Source organism: Heptranchias perlo, chromosome 7, assembly GCF_035084215.1.
Source record: "Heptranchias perlo isolate sHepPer1 chromosome 7, sHepPer1.hap1, whole genome shotgun sequence".
NCBI lineage: Eukaryota > Metazoa > Chordata > Chondrichthyes > Hexanchiformes > Hexanchidae > Heptranchias > Heptranchias perlo.
The window spans coordinates 62,790,773-62,817,666 of NC_090331.1; the positions used below are offsets into that span (position 1 = coordinate 62,790,773).

Genomic DNA, 26,894 nt, shown 5'->3' on the forward strand with positions numbered 1-26,894 from the left:
CTTTTATAAAGTATTTATTGATAGTGTTTGCTTGAGGTAAAAACTGTTACTGTTGGAAATCTTTAAATTCAAAAATGTTGAATGTGCACAGCAGGTCCATCACCATCTGAAAAGAGATGACAGGTTAACATTACTGGCAAAGTTCTTTCATCAGAGCTCAGTACATTTTCTGTTTTTATTTATGATAATATAAACTTACCACATAGCAAATGTTAGATTCATGTTATGCCGCTGTTATTATCTAATAATCAGTATTGGTATATTTATCGATGAGTCAGTGATGGTTTTTTCATTCATTATTACTTTTGATAATTACGGTTTGAAAATAGCCCTTCTCTTCGGATGTTGATTGCTTCCTTTTTTCTTCCAGGGCGAGCCTGGTCCTGCTGGTCCTTCAGGCTCTGTTGGCCCTCGTGGCGCTCCTGTAAGTAAAACATGACAGTAAATTAAATAGACTTGATATTCACTGGATAAATATTCACAAATGAACCTCTTGAAGATTCTGCTAAGATCTTTTCTGGAGCATAACCTCTACCATTATAAAGTAATCATCAAGGACTAAATCGAGCATAGCTTCATGCCAAAAATAAAAAATTCTTAAACCCTTGAAGTTAATTCAACATTAATGATATAAGCATTTAAGAAGGAGTGGGTGTTGAATTGGTTAGTCCATTAAGTTCACCTCTAAGACTTAGGTTTAAATCCATCCCTGACAGCTGGTTGCTGGTTTAAACACAAACATACATCCATCATACTAATTACTGCATTTGAAGCAATGTTTTTTGAGGAAGCTGTAAAGCATGGAATCACTGAGCTGTCAAAATTATTTTTCAAATTTTGACTATTTATAGGACATGAACCACTCGTCCTCCTTCAGTGATATGTCACAGGTGGATAGGGTGGTGAAGAAGGCATTCAGCATGCTTGGTTTCATTGGTCAGAACATTGAATACAGGAGTTGGGATGTCTTGTTGAAGTTGTACAAGACATTAGTAAGGCCACACTTGGAATACTGTGTACAGTTCTGGTCACCCTATTATAGAAAGGATATTATTAAACTAGAAAGAGTGCAGAAAAGATTTACTAGGATGCTACCGGGACTTGATGGTTTGACTTATAGGGAGAGGTTGGATAGACTGAGACTTTTTTCCCTGGAGAGTAGGAGGTTTAGGGGTGATCTTATAGAAGTCTATAAAATAATGAGGGGCATAGATAAGGTAGATAGTCAAAATCTTTTCCCAAAGGTAGGGGAGTCTATAACGAGGGGGCATAGATTTAAGGTGAGAGGGGAGAGATACAAAAGGGTCCAGAGGTGCAATTTTTTCACTCAAAGGGTGGTGAGTGTCTGGAACGAGCTGCCAGAGGCAGTAGTAGAGGCAGGTACAATTTTGTCTTTTAAAAAGCATTTGGACAGTTACATGGGTAAGATGGGTATAGAGGGATATGGGCCAAGTGCAGGCAATTGGGACTAGCTTAGTGGTATAAACTGGGCGACATGGACATGTTGGGCCGAAGGGCCTGTTTCCATGTTGTAAACTTCTATGATTCTATGATGATATAGTTTAGTAAACAAATCATTTGATTCTTAAATGGATTGTTAAGATTAAGAAGCAAAACTTGTGTAGGACACTTTTGGTAGAGATACTGGATAATGAACTCAGCATGGTTAAAAGGATAATTAACTGGCACAGAACTTCTACAGAAGAAGTTGTCAATCATTTCAATAATAAATTGTTTTTTTTTTCTTCAGGGTGAACGAGGGGAACCCGGTGCTAAAGGATCTAGTGGATTTCCTGGGCCTCCTGTGAGTCTGGACTTTGCAAAGATTCTGTGCAATAGTTTCCTTCAAATCATTAAGATTGATGAATCAAATACACCATTGATGTTCAAAAGCAAAATACTGTGGATGCTGGAAATCTGAAATAAAAACAGAAAATGCTGGAGAAACTCAGCAAGTCAGGCAGCATCTGTGGAGAAAGAAACAGAGTTAACGTTTCAGGTCGAATACCTTTCATCAGAACTGGAAGATGTTAAAAGAGTTAAAGTTTTTGAGGGAAATGGGGGGGAGGAGGGTGGGGAGGGAAGGAGAGAACAAAAGGGAAAGTCTGTGATAGGGTAGAGGGCAGGAGTGATTAAATGATAAAAGGGATGATGGTGCAAGGCAAGGAAGGTGGTAATGGGACAGGTTAAGAAACAAAAGATTGATCAGGAGTAGCTATAAATGGCAGCAGCAGAACCATTATCAGCACTGGCTGACTGAAAAAATGGGAGCAGTGGTTATGAGCTGAAGTTATTGAAATCAATGTTGAGTCTGGAAGGTTGTAAAGTGAGCTCAACGCAAGCTCGAGGAACAGCACCTCATCTTTCGCTTAGTTAACTACTGTGGTATGTGCATTCCTTCATTCCAAAGGCATAAACTCTTTTTTTTCCCCAAAACTACCAATTTTCTGACAAAGTTGATTAACATGATTGACCATTTTTGAAATGAAGAATGTACCACCTAATCAAATCTCTACCTTCCATACATAAATGTTATGCATATAGTTGAAATCTGTTCATTAGCAGTAATATGTAACTAGACAATAGGCTTATTCACATTTCTGATGCACCTTTGCCCCTCTTTAAGACACCAAGATGAGAGATACACCACTGCAGTATATTATAAGAAACACAAATCAAAGATTTATTTCCGTGCTGAGATCAACCATCAACCGGCTTTGTAATTTTACATTGTTTAATCTTTTCCTTTCTTAAGTCTTTTAATTCTGGATAGTATGTTATTTTCTAATATAGCTTTTTTTAAAGTCTCTACCTTAGGATTGCAAATACTTAATTGAATGAAAATGAGCTAAAAGAAAATGATTAGTCAGGAGTTTCACATAAGTAGATGTGAAACTCTTTAATGTAATGTTTTGTTGAAGTTATTTACGTGAACTAATCTGCCATTTTTATGAGACCTAGGGACTTGATGGACAAGTTGGCCCTAAAGGCTCAGATGGCAGTCCTGGCCCAAACGGTGAACCTGGTACTCAAGGTCCTCAGGGTCAAGTTGGTGCTACTGGCCCACCAGTAAGTAAAGAACCCTGGTACATAACAGAATGAAAATATGTTTTCCAAACTGCATCATCCAGCATGATCACATTCACCACTGATTATATTTAAACACATTTATTCAAACCACATTCTCACTACAACTATTGAAATAAATTATGTATTGTCTCTTTGAAACATACTTGAACAAAATCATGTACAATATATATGTCACATATGTAGTTGTTTTTCAAAACGTTTGAATACCATTTCCTGTGATCTCAAAGATTTTACACTTTTATTAGGGTCCCCAAGGTTCATCAGGCCCAAAAGGCGACCGTGGTCCATCAGGTCCTCCTGTGAGTATTGATGGGGTTACTGAACACCTTGTCAAGTTGGTTGTGTTGAAACTTTAATAGAATCTACTATGCTTTTTTACATATATGATTTAAATTTAGAAATGTAAAAAAACTAAAGATTCAGCCATTTACAGAAAACTGTCCTATTAAATAAGGGAAGTGTCCATCTGGTGGCATAGGTATCCTAACCATCCATTTTCACCATCACAAGCATTAGTAATTGTTTGTCCAAATGGTGCTTTAATACGTCATTATTCAACATCTCTGGAGAGAAGCATATAATATGAGGCCCACATTAACAAGATTCATGCAAGAGGTGAAATCAGAAGAAGATGTTCTCCACAGAACAGTATATTTTTTGAATAGAGTCCCATCAAAAGTGATTACTGACCTACAATTTTTTTTTTAAAGTTCATTGATAAATATCTGGTTAAGATGGAAATTAAGACAATAAAGATAAGTATAGACTTGTACAATCAAAAACTCATTGGAACAGAGTTTCTGTGCTTTTCGAATCATGGAAATTTCAACTGTGGAAACCCCTGGCCGAGGTGACTAAGGAAGGCTATAATGCTAAACTGATAACCTGGAATTTTGTTAGATCACCTTGTGGGTCATTGAGAAATTTAATATTCTTGGGAATTTTATCTGTGGCTATTCATCTCCCTCAGGAGATTACAAAAGATGGATGGACTCCATGACATGTGTTCTTTGGAAGGGCCAACTGGCTTTATGTCATTCCTTATTTTCCGTGTTCTATGCTCTTCTGTCAAATCCATTTTACAAGAATATCTAGTCCAGGTTACCAAAATCCATTAAAGTTTTCTTTTTAATTGTAGTAACTTTGGTATTACTAGGACTGTACAGAAGCTGTTCCTGGCAACTGGAGGTACAGGTAGGCCCAATGATGGAGGCTGGATCAATGGAAATCATAAAAGGGTGCTGAGAAAGAAGATGAAGGAAGAAAACTAAAAAAATACACTGCAAACATTTGTACTCCAGCAGACAGATACCTGTGGCAGAGTATGTTCAGTCTCATGGCCAACATTCTTTTCAGGTCACTGACCCAGGAACTTAGCTCACCTGACAGCCAAATCATTGCTTTTTGGAGCTTGCATCAGGCTATAGAAATCTGTAGCTTTACCACTGGCAACTCAATTTCTCGCAATCATTCTGGGTTTCCTTTAACCTACAGGGTTAAAATAATCAAAGATATTTACCCATGATGGGACCAAATAAATAAAAAAAATGTGCGTATCTAATTCAAATATAGTAAACTGTATGAAAACCTAACACCATTTCTCTGTTTTAGGGTGTAAATGGTATGCGCGGTGCTCATGGCAGATTGGGACCACCTGGACCAGCTGTAAGTTGTATTTGTTCTCAATACGGACTACAGGGATAGGGCGGGGGAGTGGGAGTAGCTGGATTGCTCATGCATAGAGCCGGCGCGGACTCGATAGGCCGAATGGCCTCCTTCCATGCTATAACCTTTCTATGATTCTATGAATACTATTGATCATAGCAAAGTTACCCAATCTGTATCATTCAAATCAACTCCTCTTGTTCAGTATTCACACACTATGAATATACATTAAGGTGCTAGAACAAGAAATATGACAGACAATTATGGCTGGTTTCCAGCTGGCCCTTAATACTGAACAGTTTTCACTCCTGCATAGCCAAGGTTGAATAATATCCAGAGCTTTGTCCTGAAATAATTTATATAGAGCACAAATAATAGGAACAATAGGATCAGGAGTAGGCCATTCAGCCCCTCGTGCCTGCTCCGCCATTTGATAAGATCATGGCTGATCTGTAATCTAACTCCATATACCTGCCTTTGGCCCATATCACTTAATACCTTTGGTTGCCAAAAAGCTATCTATCTCAGATTTAAATTTAGCAATTGAGCTAGCATCAATTGCCGTTTGCGGAAGAGAGTTCCAAACTTCTACCACCCTTTGTGTGTAGAAATGTTTTCTAATCTCACTCCTGAAAGGTCTGGCTCTAATTTTTAGACTGTGCCCCCTACTCCTAGAATCCCCAACCAGTGGAAATAGTTTCTCTCTATCCACCCTATCTGTTCCCCTTAATATCTTATAAATTTCGATCAGATCACCCCTTAACCTTCTAAACTCTAGAGAATACAACCCCAATTTGTGTAATCTCTCCTCGTAACTTAACCCTTGAAGTCCGGATATCATTCTAGTAAACCTACGCTGCACTCCCTCCAAGGCCAATATGTCCTTCCGAAGGTGCGGTGCCCAGAACTGCTCACAGTACTCCAGGTGCGGTCTAACCAGGGTTTTGTATAGCTGCAGCATAACTTCTGCCCCCTTGTACTCCAGTTCTCTAGATATAAAGGCCAGCATTCCATTAGCCCTATTGATTATTTTCTGCACCTGTTCATGACACAATAATGATTAAATAAGCACAGCCAGTTGAATAATATATAAATACTCATTGCATATCCTCTATATAGCAGCACAAAATGCTTTATTTTGTGATGCCTCATTCATTATAATTTAAAAAATGTAAATTATTACACTTTTTCATGTTTCTTCTTTTACCACTAAGAAAGAATGGGGCTGTAGAAGCCCTAAGATCAGAGTGCTGCACTTATTACCCCGCTCCCTCTCCAAACATACTCACCGACATTTGGCCCAAGGTTTTTACAAGGGCAGCCCAGCCACCCACCTGAATCAGAAGGGAGCCTCATTAAATTATGGAAATCGGGGTCCTATGACGTAGATGGGACCCTGATTACAATTTTGCTGTATGAATGTACTGGGCATTGAGTGGCCTGACAAGCGGTCCTTAAAGATACCCTAGAAGCCACTAACAAAAGGGCCCAGGAAATAACTGTTTTTTTTTGGTTAGAAGTTCTTTCCCACCCAATATGCCTTTTCTGCACAGTTAACACAATAGTTTTTCAGTATTGTACCAATCAGGCCCATGAAAATACCTCAGCCACAATTGCTGCTACAAGCCTTCCATGTGTATCCATGACATGGGCCAAAATATATTTACTTTGTTCCAAACAGTGAACTCCTTTTGTAATCAATATTCATCTCTCAATTTTTTTGAACAGGGTAACCCTGGTCCTGCTGGAACTGTAGGCCCGATTGGCAAAGATGGACCTCGTGGTCCATCTGGTAACACTGGCCCAGCTGGTACTGGTGGACCACCTGGTCCCCAAGGTGATCATGGTGATCCTGGTGAAAAAGGTCCACCTGGCGAAGCTGGTCCTCAGGTAAACAAAAAATAATTGTTAACATTTTGATTTTAGCCTGATTCTAATACTTGATGTTATTTCAGAAATGCAACAGATCAAATAGCTTTGTGGTAATAAATTTGCAAAATATTTACAAATGGTGAAAAATTTTACAATTTAAATATTATTTGAAACACTATGCAACAATGCTTCCGCGCCACATGATTGGATCAGTGGTGCCTCCATGATGGTAGGAAGATGGCAATAGGTCAAACTGTTGTGTTTTTAACACAATAAAGCGATGATTTCAAATGCAGACTTTTATTGAATGCATTTAAAACAAATATAAGAGAAACATTGATCAACTCATATTAAATTAATAAACTTAGGAGGTTGGATGTTATTGGGAAATCATATCCATATTACTAATGAGTAATCCTTGTAAACTATTAATAATAATTAATGGCTCAAGGAGTTTACAACTGGAAAGTGTTTTTTTGATTTTCGTAACGATATCAAAGCTGAAAACTAAAGTACATTTTATAAGAATAAATCAGTAATAACAATAAAGTAGATCATGTAATCAATTAGGCTGTACCTGTATACCTGTGCCTAGCATTGATCAAGAGGCCAATGATTTCTCCATATATATTTACTAATTTGAGTGTAAAATATAAATCAGATATATAATTTTCTTTACTGTGGTTTTATTTCATACTTTTTAATATTCTTTTACTTCACTTTTTTTTTTACAGATTCTGAATATTAATAAAAATCCATATAAATAATTAATTCCAAAACCTGTTCTATTTATTTCCTCACCAATATTCTCCCCTCCCCGTCTCCTGAAGGTGTTAGGGCCCATTTTAGCTCAGGCCACTAAGAAAGAATGGGGCTGTAGAAGCACTAAAATCAGAGTGCTGCACTTATTACCCTGCTCCCACTCCAAACATACTCACTGACATTTGGCCTAAGGTTTTCACAAGGGCAGCCCAGCCACCCACCTGAATCAGATGGGAGCCTCATTAAATTATGGAAATTGGGGTCCTATGACATAAATGGGACCCTGATTGCAATTTCGAGGTACAAATGTACTGGGGATTGAGTGGCCTGACAAGTGGTCCTTAAATATACCCCTAGAAGCCACTAACAAAGGGCCCAGGAAATATTTTTTTTTGGTGGAGCCAACCAAATCCTGCCCTCCCAGAAACAGTGAGCTGCAGTGAAATGCCCATTTGGCACCTGTAGCTCACCAGCGGAATGGAAATGAGGCCTGGGCCTCTAAATAGCTTGAGCCTTCTGCGAGCAAGAATGGTCCGGCAGCAGCCAGCATGCTCTGCCCATTATCCACCAGTAGTTAAAATCGGCCCTGTTGACTCCTTGCTGGGGCATGGTTCCTTGAGCATTGGTTAACGTCTGCTACCTAACTAATTCAGCTCTGAATTACACACTCACACCTTTTCAGCTTCTTTTCAATTTCAGCAAACAACTTTGTTCCATAAATATTCAGAAACCTTGGTGTAAAATCTGAATCAGATATCAGATTTATTTTATTGTGCTATGCTTCTTTTGCTTTTGTTCCCAGTTTCTAGCAATAATAATTTGATTCAATTATTATACAGATTCTGCACATTAATAAAGTTACCTATTAATAAACTATTTTCCAAATGTTGTTGTGTTGTCTAGGGTATACCTGGTTCACCCGGTCCTTCGGGCATTGTTGGAAGCTCTGGTCCAATTGGTTTGCCAGGTGCAACAGGCCCTCCAGGGCCTCCAGGTTCAAAAGGTGAACCTGTAAGTATTAACTTGATGTAATACATTTTGATAATATATCATAATTGCTTAACACTAACCATCTCAACTTTTATTATAAAACTATCTCGAAACCTTGTGGTGATTCGTGATAGTCATATACCATTCTCTCAATTGCTTATTGTACTCTACATTCTTGTTTATGTACCCCACTTCCTTCTGTGTCCGCCCCTGGAAAATACTCTCCCCCGAGTCACTTACAACGGCACTTTCAAATTCCCAATTGTCTATCCTTTGGCCCTTCATTTACCACGGCATTCGTGCAGCTACGATCTGCTCAATCACACCCTCAACCCCACCTTTGATGTCCTTGTCCCAATTAAAACCATTACTCTCTCTCACCCTGGTCGTTCCCCCTGGTATGGCCCTCATCTCCGCTCCCTTAAGTCCAAGTGAGGCAGACTTGAACGTTTATGGTGGACAACTGGTTTAGCCATTTGTCGCCAGATCTGGCTGGACCACATAAAGCACTGGCAGGTCCTGCTCTCCTTTGCCAAAACTGCTCACTATTCCAGGATCATCCTGGAATGCAAAGATAACCCTCTGCTTCCTTTTTCCATTACAAACCATCTTCTTAAACCCTTCTCCCTGCCCCCTCCACCCTCAACTCCAACAAAAAGTGTGAGGAGCTCATGGACTTCTTTGTCACTAAGATTGAGACCATCCATTCAGCTTAAGCTGCCGCTTCCCTCCCTTCCCCTCATCCACCAAGCCAAACTTCCCCTACGGTACCCCCCGCCCTAACCCTGAACACGCATCTTTCTCTAGTTTCTCTCCTATATCCCCTCATGCCTTCTCCGAGTTCATCTTGTCCATGAGAGTCACCTCCTGCTCCCTCGACCCTATTCCCACCAAACTGCTGACCAGCTAACTTCCCTTCCTGGCCCCCATGTTAGCTGATATTGTTAATGGTTCCCTCTCCTCACATAATGTCCCCCTCCACTTCAAATCTGCTGTCATCTCCCTCCTCAAATAACCCACCCTTGACCCCTCTGTCCTTGCAAACTACCGCCGCATCCCCAACCTCTCTTTCTTCTCCAAAGTCCTTGAACATATTGTCGCCTCGTAAATCCGTGCTCATCTTTCCCACAACTGCATGTTTGAATCCCTCCAATTAGGTTTCTGCCCCTCCCACAGTACTGAATCGGCCCTTATCGAAATCATAAATGACATCCTATGTGACTGTGACCATGGTAAACTATCCCTCCTCATCCTTCTCAACCTGTCTGCAGCCTTTGACATGGTTGACCACACCATCCTCCTCCAACGCCTCTCCTCCATTGTTCAGCTGGATGGGACTGCGCTCGCCTGGTTCCATTCTTATCTATCCAGTCATAGCCAGAGAATCACCTGCCAATGGTTTCTCTTCCCCCTCCCACTCGGTTACCTCTGGAGTCCCTCAAGGATCTATCCTTGGCCCCTCCCATTTCTCATCTACGTGCCGCTCCTTGGCGACATCATCCGAAAACACAAAGCTAGGTTCCACATGTACGCTGACAACACCCAGCTCTACCACACCAACACCTCCCTCAACCCCTCCATAGTCTCATTTGTCACACTGCTTGTCCGACATCCATTACTGGATGAGCAAAAATTACCTCCAACTAAACATTTGGAGTACTGAAGCCATTGTCTTTGGCCCCCATTGCAAACTCTGTTCCCTAGCCATCAACTCCATTCCTCTCCCTGGCCACTGTCTGAGGATGAACCAGACCGTTTGCAACCTTGGCATCCTATTTGACCCTCAGATGAGCATTCGACCACATATCCGCTCCATCACCAAGATCGCCTACTTCCAACTCCGTAACATCGCCTGTCTCTGCCCCTGCCTCAGCTCATCTGCTGCTGAAACCCTCATCCATGCCTTTGATATCTGTAGACTGGCCTATTCCAATGCTCTCCTGGCTGGCCTCTCAACTGCCACCCTCCATAAACTTGAGCTCATCCAAGCCTCTGCTGCCCATATCCTAACTTGCACCAAGTCCCGTTCTCCCATCACCCCTGTGCTCGCTGACCTACACTGGCTCCCGGTCCGGGTACACCTCGATTTTAAAATTCTCATCCTTGTTTTCAAATCCCTCCATGACTTCGCCCCTCCCTATCTCTGTAACCTACTTCATCCCTACAATCCTCCGAGATCTCTGCGCTGCTGCAATTCTTGCCTAAGCATGACACCGATTTAAATCACTCCATTATTGGCGGTCATGCCTAAGCTCTGGAATTCCTTCCCTAAACCTTGTCTCCTCCTTTAAGACACTCCTTAAAACGTACCTCTTTGGCCAAGCTTTTGATCACCTGTCCTAATACCTCCTTATGTGGCTCAGTGTCAAATTTTATTTGATGACGTTCCTGTGTAGTGCCCTGGGACATTTTACTAATACTACACCTTGTTGTTTTCAACAAAAAGAGCAATTTCTATTTTTTTTATGAGAAATTTGAATGACTTCTTTAGTGCATTCATCAAATAGAGTAAAATAAATATATCATACTGTATACACAGTCAAAGGAGATGTCGGTAAATTACCTTTTGAATCATGACAATGGACAAAATAAGCAAAGAAGTATTGTGATTTGATGTAATGCACTTTATACCATTTTATTTCAGGATACTCAGATAATAATCTGCTTATGATGGATGGGTCTAAATTAGAACACCCCAAAAGCAAGCAAAATGTTCCTTTTATTCCACTGTTCTTATTAAGCAAATCATGTTAAGTGTAGTGCAGTTATCCCCTTTTGATAAATAATCTGTAAATTGCATGGAGCTCAAGAATGAACACATTTCCATTACATGATTTTTATTTGAGGAAATGATCCACAGAGCTCTTCAGTGCAGAGTCTATTGTACGGGAATGCTGAAACTTTAAATCTGTTTATCTAATCTTCTCGTAAGATTCCATCTTTTTGAGACAGATCTAGTTAGAACTCACCACAAAGGGTCATATTACATGGTTAATTAATGATTATTAGTCATGTTGAAAATGCTTAACTTTTAAATGCGGTACACTGATTTACAATCAGGATTGCAACCCATATGTAACCTATTGCTAGGGTCAAAGTTTTTCCCCAAATTGTTGGATAGTGAATAAGGTAAAGAGGTGCAGTGGCACATTTGTCAGGTTTTTCTAAGAACATTATAAAGTAAACTAGAATTAGATCTGTTCAGCACAGTGTATAAATTATGATGATAATGACCATCATGATATGTTATTCAGGGTGAGAGTGGCAAAGTAGGTCCAGCCGGCCGGAATGGTGAACGAGGTCCTAGAGGTCCAATGGGACCAGCTGGCCCACCTGGTCCGCCTGGTGAATCTGGCAGAGATGTAAGTATATTCATTCATGCTTCACTTAAATATTTAAATTATAGAAGTTCTCATTTAAATTGTAGACATTATTCTATTATTATTCTATCTGGTACAGGAAGCAATTCATTTGCTGCCCTCCAGTTACTTAGACATTTCCATGCACAGTTATACAGAGGCTGTATATGCAGTTTATGGAATGTATTTCCTAAGTGTCCAAGATCCTATGAGCTCCAATGTTGCAAATGAATTATGTGACAATAGTTTTAATTTCCAACAACAATGCATTATTCTATTGGAACCGTAAGTGCTGCACACTTTCAAAGATTACATTCAATTTTGAATACTTTTGGTCATTTCTCACTGTTTTCATTGGTTCTTCCTTCTGCAGAGGGAGAGTGAGAGTAATAGTACTGACTGATAATGACAGACTTGTATTGATGGAACAGCACAACATTAAAGCCTCATGTGTCATATTTAATGGAATATAATGGATCAGTTCATGGTGCCAGTTTTGGGCATAAAAATGTGATATTTGACAGGCTGCAACATAGAAATTTGTAGGCACAGGAGGCTATGTTCACCAGCTTTTCAAAGCCAACACAAAGCATGTATTTTCAAAGAAATAACTTTACCTGCACTAAATTTTATATTCATTTGAAATGTACTATAGAGGATTCATTCATTAAACGTGAATAGATCTACGTTCTTTTATAATGAGTATATTGTTTCTTTTAGGGTAGTCCTGGTTCCAAAGGTGTCTCAGGATCTACTGGACCAACAGGTCAAAAGGTAAACATTTTCAAAAAGTGTAACACAACTGGAAATATCAGTGCCACTTAAATAATTGAAATTGCTTCTGTTCTTATCATTGATTCGTATATTTGTAATGACAGGGTGATCGTGGTGAACATGGTCCTCCAGGTCCTCGAGGTCCTTCGGGTAATCTTGGTCCCCCTGGTCAAACTGGTCCAGCTGGCAAGCAAGGTGACAAAGGCCAATCGGTAAGTTTGGGAACTGGCACATGCCACAGTATTTCACTGCACTATGGCTGCCATTAGTGTGCATTACTGGTATAGATATCAAAGCCTAAATTTTAACCCAGAGCTGGGAAGAAGGCAGGGGCGGGGGGACATTCCTGATGGGAAACCCGAAAGTATGGGTTTTCCAGATGTCCTTACAATTTTGACATAAGGACGCCTTTTTTTTTTTTTTGTTGGTTTCCCGCCCGACAGGTCAGCCTGATTGATAGGCTGGCCGTCAGTCAGACGGGAGAAGAGGAAGGAAGTGGATGCGAGCAGGTAAGTCTTAGATGGGGAGAAGGGGGGAATGGTCAGTCATGTGGGGTGGGGGTTGGGGTTGGGAATCATCGGGGGTTGGAGGTTATCGGGGGTCGGAGGTTATCGGGGGTCGGAGTCATCTGGGGGTCGGTCATCGGGGGGTGTCATCGGTGGGGTCAGTCATGGAGGGGTCGGGGGTCATCAGGGAGTCGGTTATTGGGGTGTCGGACATGGGGCAGGGTCAGAGATCTTGTTGCGGAGGTCGGAGATTGTGGGAGGGGCGCGGTTGCTGAAGGTAATCTTGTTGGACCTGGGGGAAGCACTCCTACTCCTCGTGGCCCACAAGCAGTGCAATAAAGGCACTTACCTGCTGATCCGGGCCTTCTCACCTCCTCTTACATGGTGTGAAGCAGAAGGGTCAGGAATCCCAGCCCACAGGAGTTAAAAATAAAAAAACTGTCAAAATGGAGGCCTGCAGCCTCCTTAAAAGCTTTCACTGACCTACACGCCTCCTGAGAGCAGGTTGGTCGCCAGCCCCTCGACTCGCCTCCATTAAAACAGGAAGTGGGCGGTTTGGAGGTGAGTTGGGATCGGGTTTTATTTTTTTTTACAATTTTTAACCTTCCCACCCGTCCCCAACCCACCCATTCATGGGGTTAAAATTTAGGCTGAAGTCTTTTTAAACTATTGAACTTTAATTATAATATAACTTTAGAATAGTCCATTCTAGGTGAGCCTTTTACAATATACTTAACTGATCTCCTGAGTCATTGCTCACAAACAAAAATTAAAAATATGTCTCTGTTCGTATAACTTTGTCTCTGTGTGTCTTCTATTTTTCTTTGTATTTCTGACTCGTGCATGCTAACTTTCTGCACGATTCCCTCTGTATGCCTCTCACACTTTTGCTATTGTTATTTCAGTATCTCTGTGTTTGCCTACAACTCTTTCTTACTTTTATGTAAGTTTCTCCTTGTTCCCATCAACTCTTTCCATCTCTAACATACTTGTTGTTTTCTCACTGCGTGTCTCTCTCTTTCTTTCTTTCTGTCATTATCATTTATTCTGTATGTTCTGCACTCTGTATGCCTCGCACATACTTTCTCCTATTTCTCTGTATATCTGTCTATATTGTTCTATGTCTTGTATTTTCTCATTTTCCTTTCATGTCAAGGAGACCTGGTGCAGACCTAGAAGCAAAACCTCTGGCAGTTGCAAGAATGGTCTCTGTCTCTCTCTTTGGGAACAGTTTGTCTCTCTTTTTCACTCCTGTTCTCTATTTATGAAGTTTCTTGGAATGTTTACTATGTAGTTCACTACAGAAGTTGTATTTCTTTCTCTCTCTACCTCTTGTCCTCCATTTCTGTTGATTCTCTCCCTTCCTGATTTCTTCCTTTGTTTTTCTGTCTCACTTTTGTATTTCTGTTTCTTTCTTCATTAATTTCATTTTCCTTCTCTTCCCGCTCTTTTACTTTTTTTGCTGCTCTCTTAGATGCTACATAAATACAAGTTCATTCTTTTCTTGAGGTTCACGCATGTCGAAGCCTCCATAATAAGAACTCTCAAATAAAATGTATTTATTTTTCTCTTTAGGGCACTCCAGGAATACGGGGTCCTCCAGGTCCAGCTGGGTCTTCTGGAACTCCAGTAAGTTGATGTTAGCCAGTCTTGGAAATTCTTGTGTAGCTAGTATGATTGGACTCTTAAGTATAAACAACATGCTCGCATAAAGAAAAATAACTGTGCCATATGTTTCAAAATCTCTAATAAAACATTTTTTGATCTTATTCAGGGTCCTCAAGGTCCTCGAGGAACTAAGGGTGAACCTGGGCAGAATGGAGCAACTGGTATGAAGGGTCATAAAGGACATCCTGGTCCAGGGGGTGTGCCAGGGACCCCTGTGAGTATTTTGTGCTTGACAATAATCTAAAGATATGAAGCAGAGAAAAACAAAATAAAAAGGCCAAGATACTTTCTATTGAGAACCTTGCTCATACATTGACTTTATTTTAATAAAGGATTCTGCCAACTGTACAGTTGTTTTATTTTATCAAAGTTTTGCTTATAGCAGCCCAGTAGCTAGTTGTAAAGCACTGGACTCCAGTTCAAAAGTCCAAAATTTTGGGCTGAGTCTCAGTTGTCTTTTCTCTGTGCTTGAGTTTTGGCCTATTCATGGAACTATTGACCCATTCCATGCTGTGCTATTGCCTGAAGGAGGCCAATGGTGACAGAGAGACTGAAATAGGAGATAAAAATGGGCACATTTACAAAAATAAATGTTATTGCGTCTTGGTCAACCTTTGTGGCAAACGGTTATCATTTGTTTTGCTGAAAAAGGTGACAACTCTTCTATATTCTCCAGGGTGCCATTGGGGAACCAGGTCAACCTGGAGATCCAGGAATTCAAGGTGCCAAAGTGAGTAAAGTAAAATGTTACTGTGAAAGACTTTGTAAAGCCTTCTATTTAGATATTAATTTGTGATTTTACTCAGTTCCTTACTCAGTTCCTGTTTTTATTAATCATTTGGATCATCTCGGTATCTATAGATGATGCTGAAAGTAACATTTTTAAAACCTTAAACATTTGTCTTCGGGCATGTTAAACTCTAAATCTAGTGGAATATTGTTCAATGCAATATGCTGTTAAAATTTAAATCTAAATTTGTCAAGCATCTTGATTTGTAAATCATTCAGGACCTTTAGGATTGGTCTCAAACATGTCTGTGCTAATTCTAAATATTTTGATGGTTTGATTGCAAACTTTTTATTTTGGATTTGTAAGTTGGATGGAATTGTAGCAGAAACATGAAGCTGGGCAACAAATAATTTCAATGCCATTTGAGCAGTTCAGGTCTGACGCCAGGATCATTGAACTTCCGTCAGTTCATGTGAGACGAGTGAGGCCCATTCACTTATCCTTTGCTTGACATTGAGGAGGTGAATTTAGGCGGGGGTCCTCCCAATCCTCTGCTGTAACTTTGGAGAAAGGCCGCAGAAACCATAGTAAACAGCCTAAATGCTGTTCACACTATTTGACCACGGTTTCTGCAGCTCTTCCTCCAGAGTTACGGTGGATGAGCAGAAGAAACCCTCGAAAATTCACCCCAAGTCTTTGCATTGTAAAATACTTTGTGCCATTCTCAATACAATACTTGCAAATTCTGTCCAAATTATATTTCTTACAATATTAAGTGTTGAATATAAATATCAGGTCACTTTACATAGATTTTATTTAAACTATTCAAATACAGCATATTTCTAATTATTGTGACTCTTGTAATTTATAGCTAATGAGATTCAGTTATAGACGCTTTCGTTGATATTACCCTGTTTCTTTTAAGGGTCCTCAAGGTCCAGCTGGTAGTCCAGGCAAAGATGGTAGCAGTGGTTTTCCAGGCACCATGGGTCCTCCTGGCCCACGTGGCTCTCCTGGAGAGCCTGGTTCTTCTGTAGGTTACCTGTTTTAATTCCTGGAATATCATATATTGCAATTAAAAACAAATATATTTACTTATTTTGAGAGCATGAGATTGTCATTCATTCAGCTTTAAACTTCACAGGGGCCATCTGGTGAATTAGGTCTTCCTGGAACGCCTGGCCCTGCTGGTCCTCCTGGTCCCTGCTGTGGAACACCATTTAATGATAAAGGGCCACTGCAAACATATCCATACTACCAAAAAGATCAGCCCAGTGAATCTGTGATGCAACAAGACACAGAGTTAATGGCTATTGTGAAGTCACTTAGCAGCCAGGTACAGGATATTATTACTCCAGACGGATCACAGAAGAATCCAGCCCGAAATTGCCGCAACCTAAAATACTGCCAGCCAGAGTTCAAGAGTGGTAAGGAAGTTAGGCACTTAGCATGAAAATGATGGTTTACTATTTTACTGAATGTCCTTTTAATAAATTGCATGTGGCAAATACTAACTAAATCTATGAACAATTTTGTTTGATTTTGGGGTGTGGGTGACATTGGCAAGTCCACGTTTATTGCCCATTATTAGTTGCCCTGAAAAGGTGGTGGTGGGTCTTCTTGACCCATCACAGACTGTAACCTCTACCTCTTATTGTTATTTTTTACAACTGATTTGAACTCAGGGTTACCAGTCCACTACTATAACACTATCTTCTGGCTATGTTACTAAACTTGACTGTCCTCTGCAGAATATACAGGATATTTAATTTTTGACTGCTCTATCAAAGATTAAATTCTCTTGCAATTGGCAATGAAAGCACTTGATTATTTGACTTTCAATATGTTATATACAATTTAAATTCTAATTTTAAATACAAATTGTTGTAAACTTGCAAATTGTCTTCCCAGGAGAGTACTGGATTGATCCTAATCAAGGTTCCAAACTGGATGCCATTAAGGTTTATTGCAACATGGAAACTGGTGAGACCTGTATGTATTCCAAACCCAGCAGCATCCCGCGCAGGAACTGGTGGACAAACAAGAACAGTCCTGGGGAGAAACATGTATGGTTTGGAGAGTCCATGAATGGTGGTTTCCAAGTGAGTATAGATGACTTTTATTTAATAAATCATTGCACAATGTAGCATAAAAATAGATGCAAATTGTAATGGATTTAATAATCAATATTGAAATTAGGTTAATATTTTATCATAATAGACAACAAGATGTACATTGAATAGATATTAAATTCATTAACTGTGAGAATAGTTATCCCAAAGACAAATTTCATAATGTTAGAACAATGATGAATTTTTGAGCAAGTTCTATAAATGTGTATGAGGCTCCCTTTTACAACTAATGCTCATTCATTAGCAAAAGTCCACATTTTTCTTCACCCTGTTACCTTTTAGGCAGTAAGGAGTAAAGATCTTTTCAATGTCCGTCTGTCCTTTTCTAAAATTGTTCAACATGCAAAGTACTTTCTCATTTTGGTGAGGATATTTTAAAAATAAAAAGATATTTGAATCTTGATTATTTTGTCCAAACTCTACAACATGTACCCTATCGCTTGAAAAGATATTTTTATAAACAGGTAAACTGAAGGAAACCTATGCTTGCGTCCACAGTTCAGCTATGGTGACAACATCCTATCGGAAAATACTGTTGAAGTCCAAATGGGATTCCTTCGAATGCTTTCCACTCGAGCATCCCAGAATGTCACCTACCACTGTAAGAACAGCATGGCCTACCTGGATGCTAAGACCGGAAATGTAAAGAAAGCTTTAAAGCTGATGGGCTGGGATGACATTGAGCTTAAAGCTGAAGGCAACAGAAAATACATGTACAATGTCATTGAAGATGGCTGCACTGTAAGTAGCAGAAAAATGAGCATAAAACTGATTCACCAACATCCAACAGAAAGTTTAAGTTACAAAGACTGCCTACTTCCACCTCTGTTACCTTGCCTGTCTCTCCCTCTACCTCAGATCATCTGCTGTTGAAACCCTCGTCAATGTCTTTGTCACCTCTAGACCCGACTATTCCAATGCTGACCTGGCCAGCCTCCCTCAGTAAACTTCAGCTCATCCAAAATTCTGCTGCCCATATTTTACATCGCACCAAGTCCTGCTTGCCCATTCCCTTTGTCCTTACCGACCTACATTGGCTCCCTGTCCCCCAACATCTCAAATTTAAAATCTCATTCTTATTTAAATTCCTTCATGGCCTCATGCATTCCTATCTCAGTAACCTCGTCCAGCCCTACATCCCCCCACCCCCCAAACTCTCCATTCCTCTGATTGATTTTGACCACTTTTGCATCCCCCCTCCCTTCACCCTACCGTTGGTAGCTTTCCCTTCAGCCACTTAGGTGGCATGCACTAGAATTCCCTCCCTAAACCCCTCCGCTTTTCCATTTCTTTCTCCTCCTTTAGGACCCTCCTTAAAACCCACTTGTTTGACCAAGGTTTTGGTCACCCCCCTAGTATTTCCTTCTTTGGCTCACTGTCCATTTTGTTGCTTATAACTCTGTGAATTGCTTTGGGATGTTTTTCTATGTTCAAGGTGCTATATAAGTTCAAATTGTTGTTATTCCTAAATCACCAGATTAAGGCTTTAGCATTAATAATAGTGTATCAATTTATATTTTCTGACAATTAAATACCTATAACCTTTATAATAGATGCCTTTTCTACAAATGTACAAATAAAAGACCTTTCCTGTAACTTTAGACCTTTGATATCAGACATTTATTGCACTGCTTCATTGCTGATGTTACATCCCCATTTTGTTCAATAAGATTCCTACTGTTGAAGGCTGCACAAAGACCAGTGAGATTACATGGCCACACTTTCCAAGCTAACCAATAAGAAGCATTGATTTAACTGTCATTGAAAGGAACCTTATTTCTTTTTGCTTATAGAAACACACAGGAGAGTGGGACATGACTGTCTTTGAGTATAAAACACGGAAGACTATTCGTCTGCCTATTGTGGACATTGCACCAATAGATATTGGTGCTGAGGACCAGGAATTTGGTGTTGACATTGGACCAGTTTGTTTCTCATAAGGTCAAAGAACATCATCATTATCAGGTTTATAAAAGTCAACAATAAACTGATGAATCTCTGTACTGCAGCTATCTACATGCTTATATTGTGACTTCTTTATGCTGGGACAACTTCTGATTTTTATTGTATCTGTAAAATCATGGGAAACATCAGTATGGAAAATCTGTAGCAAAATAATTTTGATGCACAAGTTACTCTGTTTGTATGGTGCTTAGTTTTAACTCACAACAGGTTGAACTATCAAGAAAAATCTTCACGCAGAAGGCTCCATCCTCAAACTTGAACTATTTTTCTAATAAGATGAAGGTCTAACTGAGCAGATCTTTGCCTCGTTTCAATTACCTCATCATGGATAGTAACAGGTATCAGATTCATGCTTGCAAGAAAATACTGTACTGCTCATTTAAAGCAAAAGGGTGATCGAGATATGAGCACTACAAATGAGTGTGCACGTTGTTAGCTACTGACATACGAATCTGAAAGAAATCTCAAATATTCACAGATTACTGGTTACTTGGTACTTACTTCTTCTGGTCTATTTTGTTCTTTTAAAAAATGGTAGTAGATTAAGAACATGCTTCCAAGGCTGATCAAGAAGTTTTGAAAGCTATCAGGTGATAATATGTTCCTATCTCTGCTATTGTATTGGTATTCCATTAGGTTTTTCAATGCCCATGTCCAATGTAAAATTGTTCATAGTATTGTAGATTAGCACCATTTTGTCAGTCTGGTCTTTTCAGCTTGTAAGCCAATTTTAGTCATATTTCATAAGTTAGGTATGGGTTTCATTATTATGTTTTCTTGTAGTAACACCATTTTGCAGCATGAGATGTCAAGCCTTTTCTCTAATGCCATTTCCATTTTTAGCTGTCTTATTCGAAACAAATAAAATTTACCAAATACATATACTCTCAGTTCGTTGCTTTGAGCACTTCACATCAAGTATTTCTCCGTTTGTGATAACCACAACCTATGTTTAGGTCTAAATATTCACTTGTCTAGTCATATTAAAGACAAACATATTTAATCATTATAAATATTATTCTCTCAAGTGCTTTTGTGATACGGAATTGTGTTACTATGACACAATAGACAAATTGTTTTCAATTCATTACTTTGTGTTAATCTTATAAATTTAAGGTTAGATTCAAAATGGAACTCTTTAATTTGGATTCATATTCTGCTCTCCATGTCCCAGTATATCTTAGCCTGTTAGGGAACTTTTGCATCGATATAAAGTGGTTTTGGGTGTGCATTGACACAAACGTGGCAGTATAACTCGAGGGTCAGGCCCTATCAGACTCCAGAACATGCTAAAGTTAATGGTGTGAGATAACCTTAAGGATTGATTCTTCAACTTTTTTTTTATTTGTTCATGGGATGTGGGCATCGCTGGCAAGGCCAGCATTTATTGCCCATCCCTAATTGCCCTTGAGAAGGTGGTGGTGAGCCGTCTTCTTGAACCGCTGCAGTCCGTGTGGTGAAGGTTCTCCCACAGTGCAGTTAGATAGGGAGTTCCAGGATTTTGACCCAGCGACGATGAAGGAACGGTGATATATTTCCAAGTCGGGATGTTTTGTGACTTGGAGGGGAACGTGCAGGTGGTATTATTCCCATGTGCCTGCTGTCCTTGTCCTTCTAGGTGGTAGAGGTCGCGGGTTTGGGAGGTGCTGTCGAAGAAGCCTTGGCGAGTTGCTACAGTGCATCCTGTAGATGGTACACACTGCAGCCACTGTGCGCTGGTGGCGAAGGGAGTGAATGTTTTGGGTGGTGGATGGGTTACCAATGAAGTGGGCTGCTTTGTCCTGGACGGTGTCGAGCTTCTTGAGTGTTGTTGGAGCTGCACTCATCCAAGCAAGTTGAGAGTATTCCATCACACTCCATACTTGTGCCTTAGGTCCTGACAACATGTGGACTATAACTGCAATGCATTTAAAGTGTGCAATCCTGGATAAACATTGTAATTCCAGAATTTGTTCTCACAAATCTCAGGATCCTGGTTAGCGATCGGGATTTTGATTTACTGTAGAAAGACATGGGTGGTTAGTTAATCCAAAAGGTTAAAACTCTCTGGGTGAGTACATTTTCCACTTTAGGGTGTTTTGTGGAATCTACTAGATATGAGTTCCCAACTTTATACAGCATGCCAACGTATAATACCACTTCAGTCATTGTCATTTGGTATTAGTGAATTTACATACATTTGCTCAAGAGTACAGTGGGCTAAACGGTTACACCAGCTGTAATAATCTCAGTGAACGGTGGGCAAGGATGTGGACAGTTCACAAGTGTCAGATTTTGTTTTTGTTTTCCCGACTGTTTCATCTGCACTATCCAGAAAACATTTGGGGTTGTGGTGGGCAGGTCAGGAATTGTAGAGTCCTAACTTTTTGCACCTTCTTCAGAGGGACAGATTGCAAGCCATTGTCATTGAGCTGCAAGGAAATCAGGTGCCGCCAGTGGGGCATGTCAGAATCGGAAGTCACAAGAGAAGAGAAAAGTTTCAAACACTGTTCCCAATGCTCGGGTGAACTTTGTTCTTACTCTTATGTCACTTTCAGAATCCTGGGATTTTTGGTCATTAAATGGTGAGGGCCCAGGATTTACAGGCCCCAAGTGCAAACCAAAAAGTGCACAGCCAATCCGCAGACCTCCTGAGCCTTTTATAAACTGAAGCAGACTCCTTTTTAATATTGAGAAAGATGCTAACCTCAATTTATTGAACACGGACTAAGGTTGCAATTATACTGCGTTACAGTAAGAGTGCAATTCACAACCGGTGGCAGCCTGAAAAATAACCCAGGTATTGCTGGCTGTATTTTGCACTCTAAAGACACTGATTTCAAACTGGTAATGTACTATAACATCTGCCCTAATCTGAGTTCAAATATTGTCATTATAGCACTGGTAATCTGCAGGATCGCTCCGGCGGTGTAAGTGTCATGGAGCATCTGCAGGTTGCCTTTGCTTCTGACCCCAAGTCAGGGTACAGTCACATAGGGCTCGATTTTCAAATGTTGGGGAAGGGGGGAGGTGTAGGGGGGGGAAGCAAAATTCGGTAAAATCTGGAGCGGGTAAGGAACCCGGCTCCAACCCACCGACTTCTGCGTCTCCCACGGACGCACCTGTGTGCGCACGGGGTTCTGGAATCCGGAAGTCCCACCGGCAATTAAAGCCGGCTGGATGATATTTAAAGAAGCAAATATACCTCAGGGTACTTAAGGTACTTTATTTGTTGCATAGTAGGTAGTTGCAATGATTTTCAACTTACCGGGGCAGCTTTCCCAGGGCTTCCATTTCTCACCTGGGCTGGATCAGGTAAAAATAAACTAAATAAGTTAAATAAAATAACATTTCACAAAGTTAAAAAAATAATGTAACCTGCACCCCCCTGCTCTGATGTCCAATGTCTCTTCTCCGACGTCTCACCCTCCGATTTCTCCCCCCACCCGATGTCTCTTCTCCGACGTCTCACCCTCCGATTTCTCCCCCCACCTGATGTCTCTTCTCCGATGTCTCACCCCCCCCGATGTCTCTTCTCCGATGTCTCACCCCCCACCCCACCGATGTCTCTTCTCCAATGTCTCACCACCCCCCGATGTCTCTTCTCCGATGTCTCACCCCCCCGATGTCTCTTCTCCGATGTCTCACCCCCCCCCGATGTCTCTTCTCCGATGTCTCACCCCCCCGATGTCTCTTCTCCGATGTCTCACCCCCCCCGATGTCTCTTCTCCGATGTCTCACCCCCCCCGATGTCTCTTCTCCGTTTCTCACCTCCCAATGTCTCCCCCCACCACCGACGATATCTGATGTTCCCCCCATCTTTGTGTCCCCCCCACCTTTGACCCCCCCTGATCTTTGTTCCTCCCCACCCCCCATTCTCTGTTCCAGCACCTGATGACGTCTCTCTCTCTCTTTCTCCCCCAGCCTGATTGCCCTGCCCTATCAATCAGGCTGGCTGCTGGGTGCGAAACCAGGAAACAAGATTAATGAGCATCAATTACCTCGCGATCGCATGGGGAAAGGTAAGTTTTTTTTAATTCGGGTTTGCCGTGCACCCATTGAGCCCCCACTGCCATCCCGCCACCCTTTATAATTGAGCCCCGTAATTTCAGTGTCAGTAGCAGGCCACTATGGCCACATCTTGGGTGCCCACCAGAAGTAGGGGGAAAATTTCAGGGCGCTGCTAGAAATTTTCTGCGAGGCTTCATTCCAGGACCCAGGAATTTCCTGCCCGCCCACCACACAACACCTGCCTCCTCTGAAGTTAGGGGCCATGTTATTGGGCAAACGGAGGTGCAGGTCCTTCTGGAAACTGAAAGGGGAGGCTGGGACCTGGCACATCCAGGTCTTGATTTCGCTCCCCTCTGGTTACTTATGCCACATGTGCAGCAAATATCCGTGGATTTTACAGGCCCGCAGGTTCCATAATCTGGGTTCTATAAACACTCCAATGGACATTCAATGCAACAAAACAGATTTACAAACGTATAAACTATCTTGTAGCTTTTCCAAAACAGACAAGTTTAAGAATTCTGGGAATTCCACCTTTTCCCTGAGGATGTAAACTTTGGCCATTGACTAAAATCCTAAGATGGAAGGATAGGTGAGAGGTCACCAGATGAATCAACAACACACACAGTGGAATGTGGGAGAAATACTGCTTCAGACATGTCTCTGTTTTAATGCAAAACCCACAGCAGGTGGTCAACGATCAGAAAGGCAATAGGTCATTGAAAGAGGCAACTGCTCCAGACATGGTGGGGCCATGTCTTTGTTTTAAAGCAAAACCGATCAACACCTAGGACGTAGGATACAAAAGGAGCCCTGTGGCAAGTGCTCTACAAATCGGAATTAACAATATCCCATCGAGAAAGCAATTGCAACAAGATGAGAGACCATCAAAAGTCATCAAAGATTCTTAAGGACTTTGTAAGAACTGTTTAAACAGACATCTAGCACCTCATTTAAGTGATGAAGACATTGTAAGAGGAGGGATATATAAGTGGAAACTCAAAACCTCTCTCTTCTCTCTTGTGTTCTCTCTCTCTTGCTCTTGCTTTTTCTCATGTTCTGCTCCTCTTGTTTTGCTCTTCTTTCTTTTTTTATCACCCGAACTCTCCAGGGAGGAGAGCAGCTTCCAGCGAAACCAATGAACCCTACATGAGAGAACTGGTCAGCCAGACCTGCAAGTGCAAAGGATTGGTGAGCCTCGACCATACGTGTGTGTGTGTGTGTGTGTGTGTGAGTGATAGGTGTCTCCAGGGTCCCCACCAACCTCTTAGTTTAGCGGGATAAAGTACTGTGGTGGGTGTGTGTATCTCAATGTACTGTGTAGGACCGTTTGTATCGTTATCTTCTTCGTGTTGACGGTATAATAAAACCAACATTCCAATTCAATTCAAACACCGAGTTTGTGTGTTCTCTATGCTATTCGGCTACGTGTTCCATCACCAGGTGCGTTTTCCTGAACCCCCGATCCGTGAGGTATAAGCGTTCCTTGGCTAGACCGGGGACCAGATATCTGCACCGATCAATAGGGTGAGAACAACCCCAAAACACCCTACACAAGACACAATCAATAGACAAAAGTCCTCAAGAATCCATTCCAATCTAACCCATTTCCTTGGGTCAGGGCTGATAGCTGCCTTATAGATTTAGTACACACTGCGACTACACTGCAGCTACCAGTTTAACCTTGGTACTTGTTTTTAGACCGTTACAAGCTGTCCTGCTTTCACCAGTACATTTAGGCAATGCAGAGCGTTGTGCATAGATACATGGCCTCAGCTCTCATTAATGCTGGTTAAAAAAATATTGCTACCAGAGAACTAAAAGAACAGTTTGTTATGTCTTAACATTAGGCACTTGAAAACAGTCCAATAGGCCAAATTGACCATTTCTGATTACAGATCTATTGCAGTTGATCTGAAGTTGAACTGATGTGAGACTATATTCCTTGAAGTGATTTCACATTGCCTCTGATAAATCAATTTGTGTTCAGATTGCTTGACATAAACTGCAGTTATACTACAGACCATGCTAACTGAATAAAATCCCGGCAGTGAATGCGGATGACATTTTGTCAAGTAGTGAAATGATATTGTTGCACTACACGTTGAACACAATGGGCTCGATTTTCCCGGGAAATTGCGGGTGCGTTGGGGGGGGGGGCTCCAAAAATTGGGGAAATCCCGTTCGAGTTCAGAAGCTGGCTCCAACCTGCCGACTTCCGAGTTCCCCACGGATGCACCCGTGTGCGCGCGGGCGTCCTGAATTCGGAAGTCCCACCGGCAAATAAAGCCAGCGGAATGATGGTTAAAGAGCCAAATGTACCTCGTTGAGGTCTTAAGGCACTTTACTTGTGGCATATTAGGTCATTGGAACGATTTTTAACTTACCTGGGCGGCTTTCCCACAGCTTTTGATTCACGCCTAAATGGCCGGATCAGGCAAAAATGAAGTAAATAAATTCAATAAAAAACCATTGCACAACGTTAACACACAAGATCAACCTATCTTCCTACCCTGCTCCGACGTCCGATGTCTCCCTCTCCGATCTCCCCCTCTTCACCCCCCGATGTCCCCCCAATCTTCCCCTCTTCACCCCTCCTGATGCCCCCGATCACCCCCTCTTCACTCCTCTGATGTCCCCCCCATCTCCCCCCTTCACCCCCCCCCGATGACTCCCCCCCGATCTTCTCCTCTTCAGCAACCGATGTCCCCCCGATCTTCCCCTCTTCACCTCCCCAATGTCCCCCTGATCTTCCCCTCCCCCCCAATCTTCCCCTCTCCCTCCCGATTTTCCCCTTCCCCCCCAATCTTCCACTCTCCCCCCCCCCCCCCCCTTCCCCGGTATTCCATTCCAGCGCTGGATGACATCCCGCTCTCTCTCTTTCCCTCCCCCCCACCTCACAATGCAGCTCCTGACGGCAGCTATCCTGTCAATCAGGCTGGCTGCCAGGTGCGAAATGCCGGAAAGCACGTTAATCACCATCAATTACGATGCGATCGCATGGAAGTTTTGTTTATGCAAGTTTGCCACGGTTTGGCACCTTCAGCCCCCGCTGCCAACCCACCACCATTGTAAAATCGAGCCCAACCTGCTGCTATCGTTCTACAAGCACCAATATTTGTAAATATATAAATCTAGAAATTACTGTCTGTCATTAGCGGACAAACACATAATCAGGCTTCCTGTGTTAAATGTAGAAATTTGCTGGATTTATCATGGGCTGCATGCCGAAATACTGCCCTAAATATTACTTAGCATATGGAATATTTTATACATGGTAAGTGGAGAATGTACGAACATAAGAACATGTCAAAATAATGGACAGGAAAAGACAAGCATCTCCATCGAGCATACCCCATGCAGTCATGATGCCTTTAGCATCGTGATTCCT

The 26,894-nt window shown here is 41.4% G+C and overlaps 1 protein-coding gene across 1 annotated transcript in view; it reads left to right on the forward strand.

The window, feature by feature from the left end:
- LOC137323782 (collagen alpha-1(III) chain-like) overlaps positions 1-20,366 on the forward strand; it is a 72,690-nt gene extending 52,324 nt beyond the window's left edge. The window contains exons 34-51 of the mRNA XM_067987705.1: positions 371-424; positions 1,751-1,804; positions 2,962-3,069; positions 3,336-3,389; positions 4,702-4,755; positions 6,484-6,645; positions 8,293-8,400; positions 11,634-11,741; positions 12,459-12,512; positions 12,617-12,724; positions 14,594-14,647; positions 14,793-14,900; positions 15,363-15,416; positions 16,342-16,449; positions 16,561-16,843; positions 17,328-17,518; positions 18,047-18,289; positions 19,342-20,366. Coding sequence (XP_067843806.1) covers positions 371-424; positions 1,751-1,804; positions 2,962-3,069; positions 3,336-3,389; positions 4,702-4,755; positions 6,484-6,645; positions 8,293-8,400; positions 11,634-11,741; positions 12,459-12,512; positions 12,617-12,724; positions 14,594-14,647; positions 14,793-14,900; positions 15,363-15,416; positions 16,342-16,449; positions 16,561-16,843; positions 17,328-17,518; positions 18,047-18,289; positions 19,342-19,488 — 2,052 coding nt within the window. The 3' untranslated portion in view covers positions 19,489-20,366. The remainder of the gene's footprint in view (positions 1-370; positions 425-1,750; positions 1,805-2,961; positions 3,070-3,335; positions 3,390-4,701; positions 4,756-6,483; positions 6,646-8,292; positions 8,401-11,633; positions 11,742-12,458; positions 12,513-12,616; positions 12,725-14,593; positions 14,648-14,792; positions 14,901-15,362; positions 15,417-16,341; positions 16,450-16,560; positions 16,844-17,327; positions 17,519-18,046; positions 18,290-19,341) is intronic.
- The last annotated feature ends 6,528 nt before the right edge of the window (positions 20,367-26,894 follow it).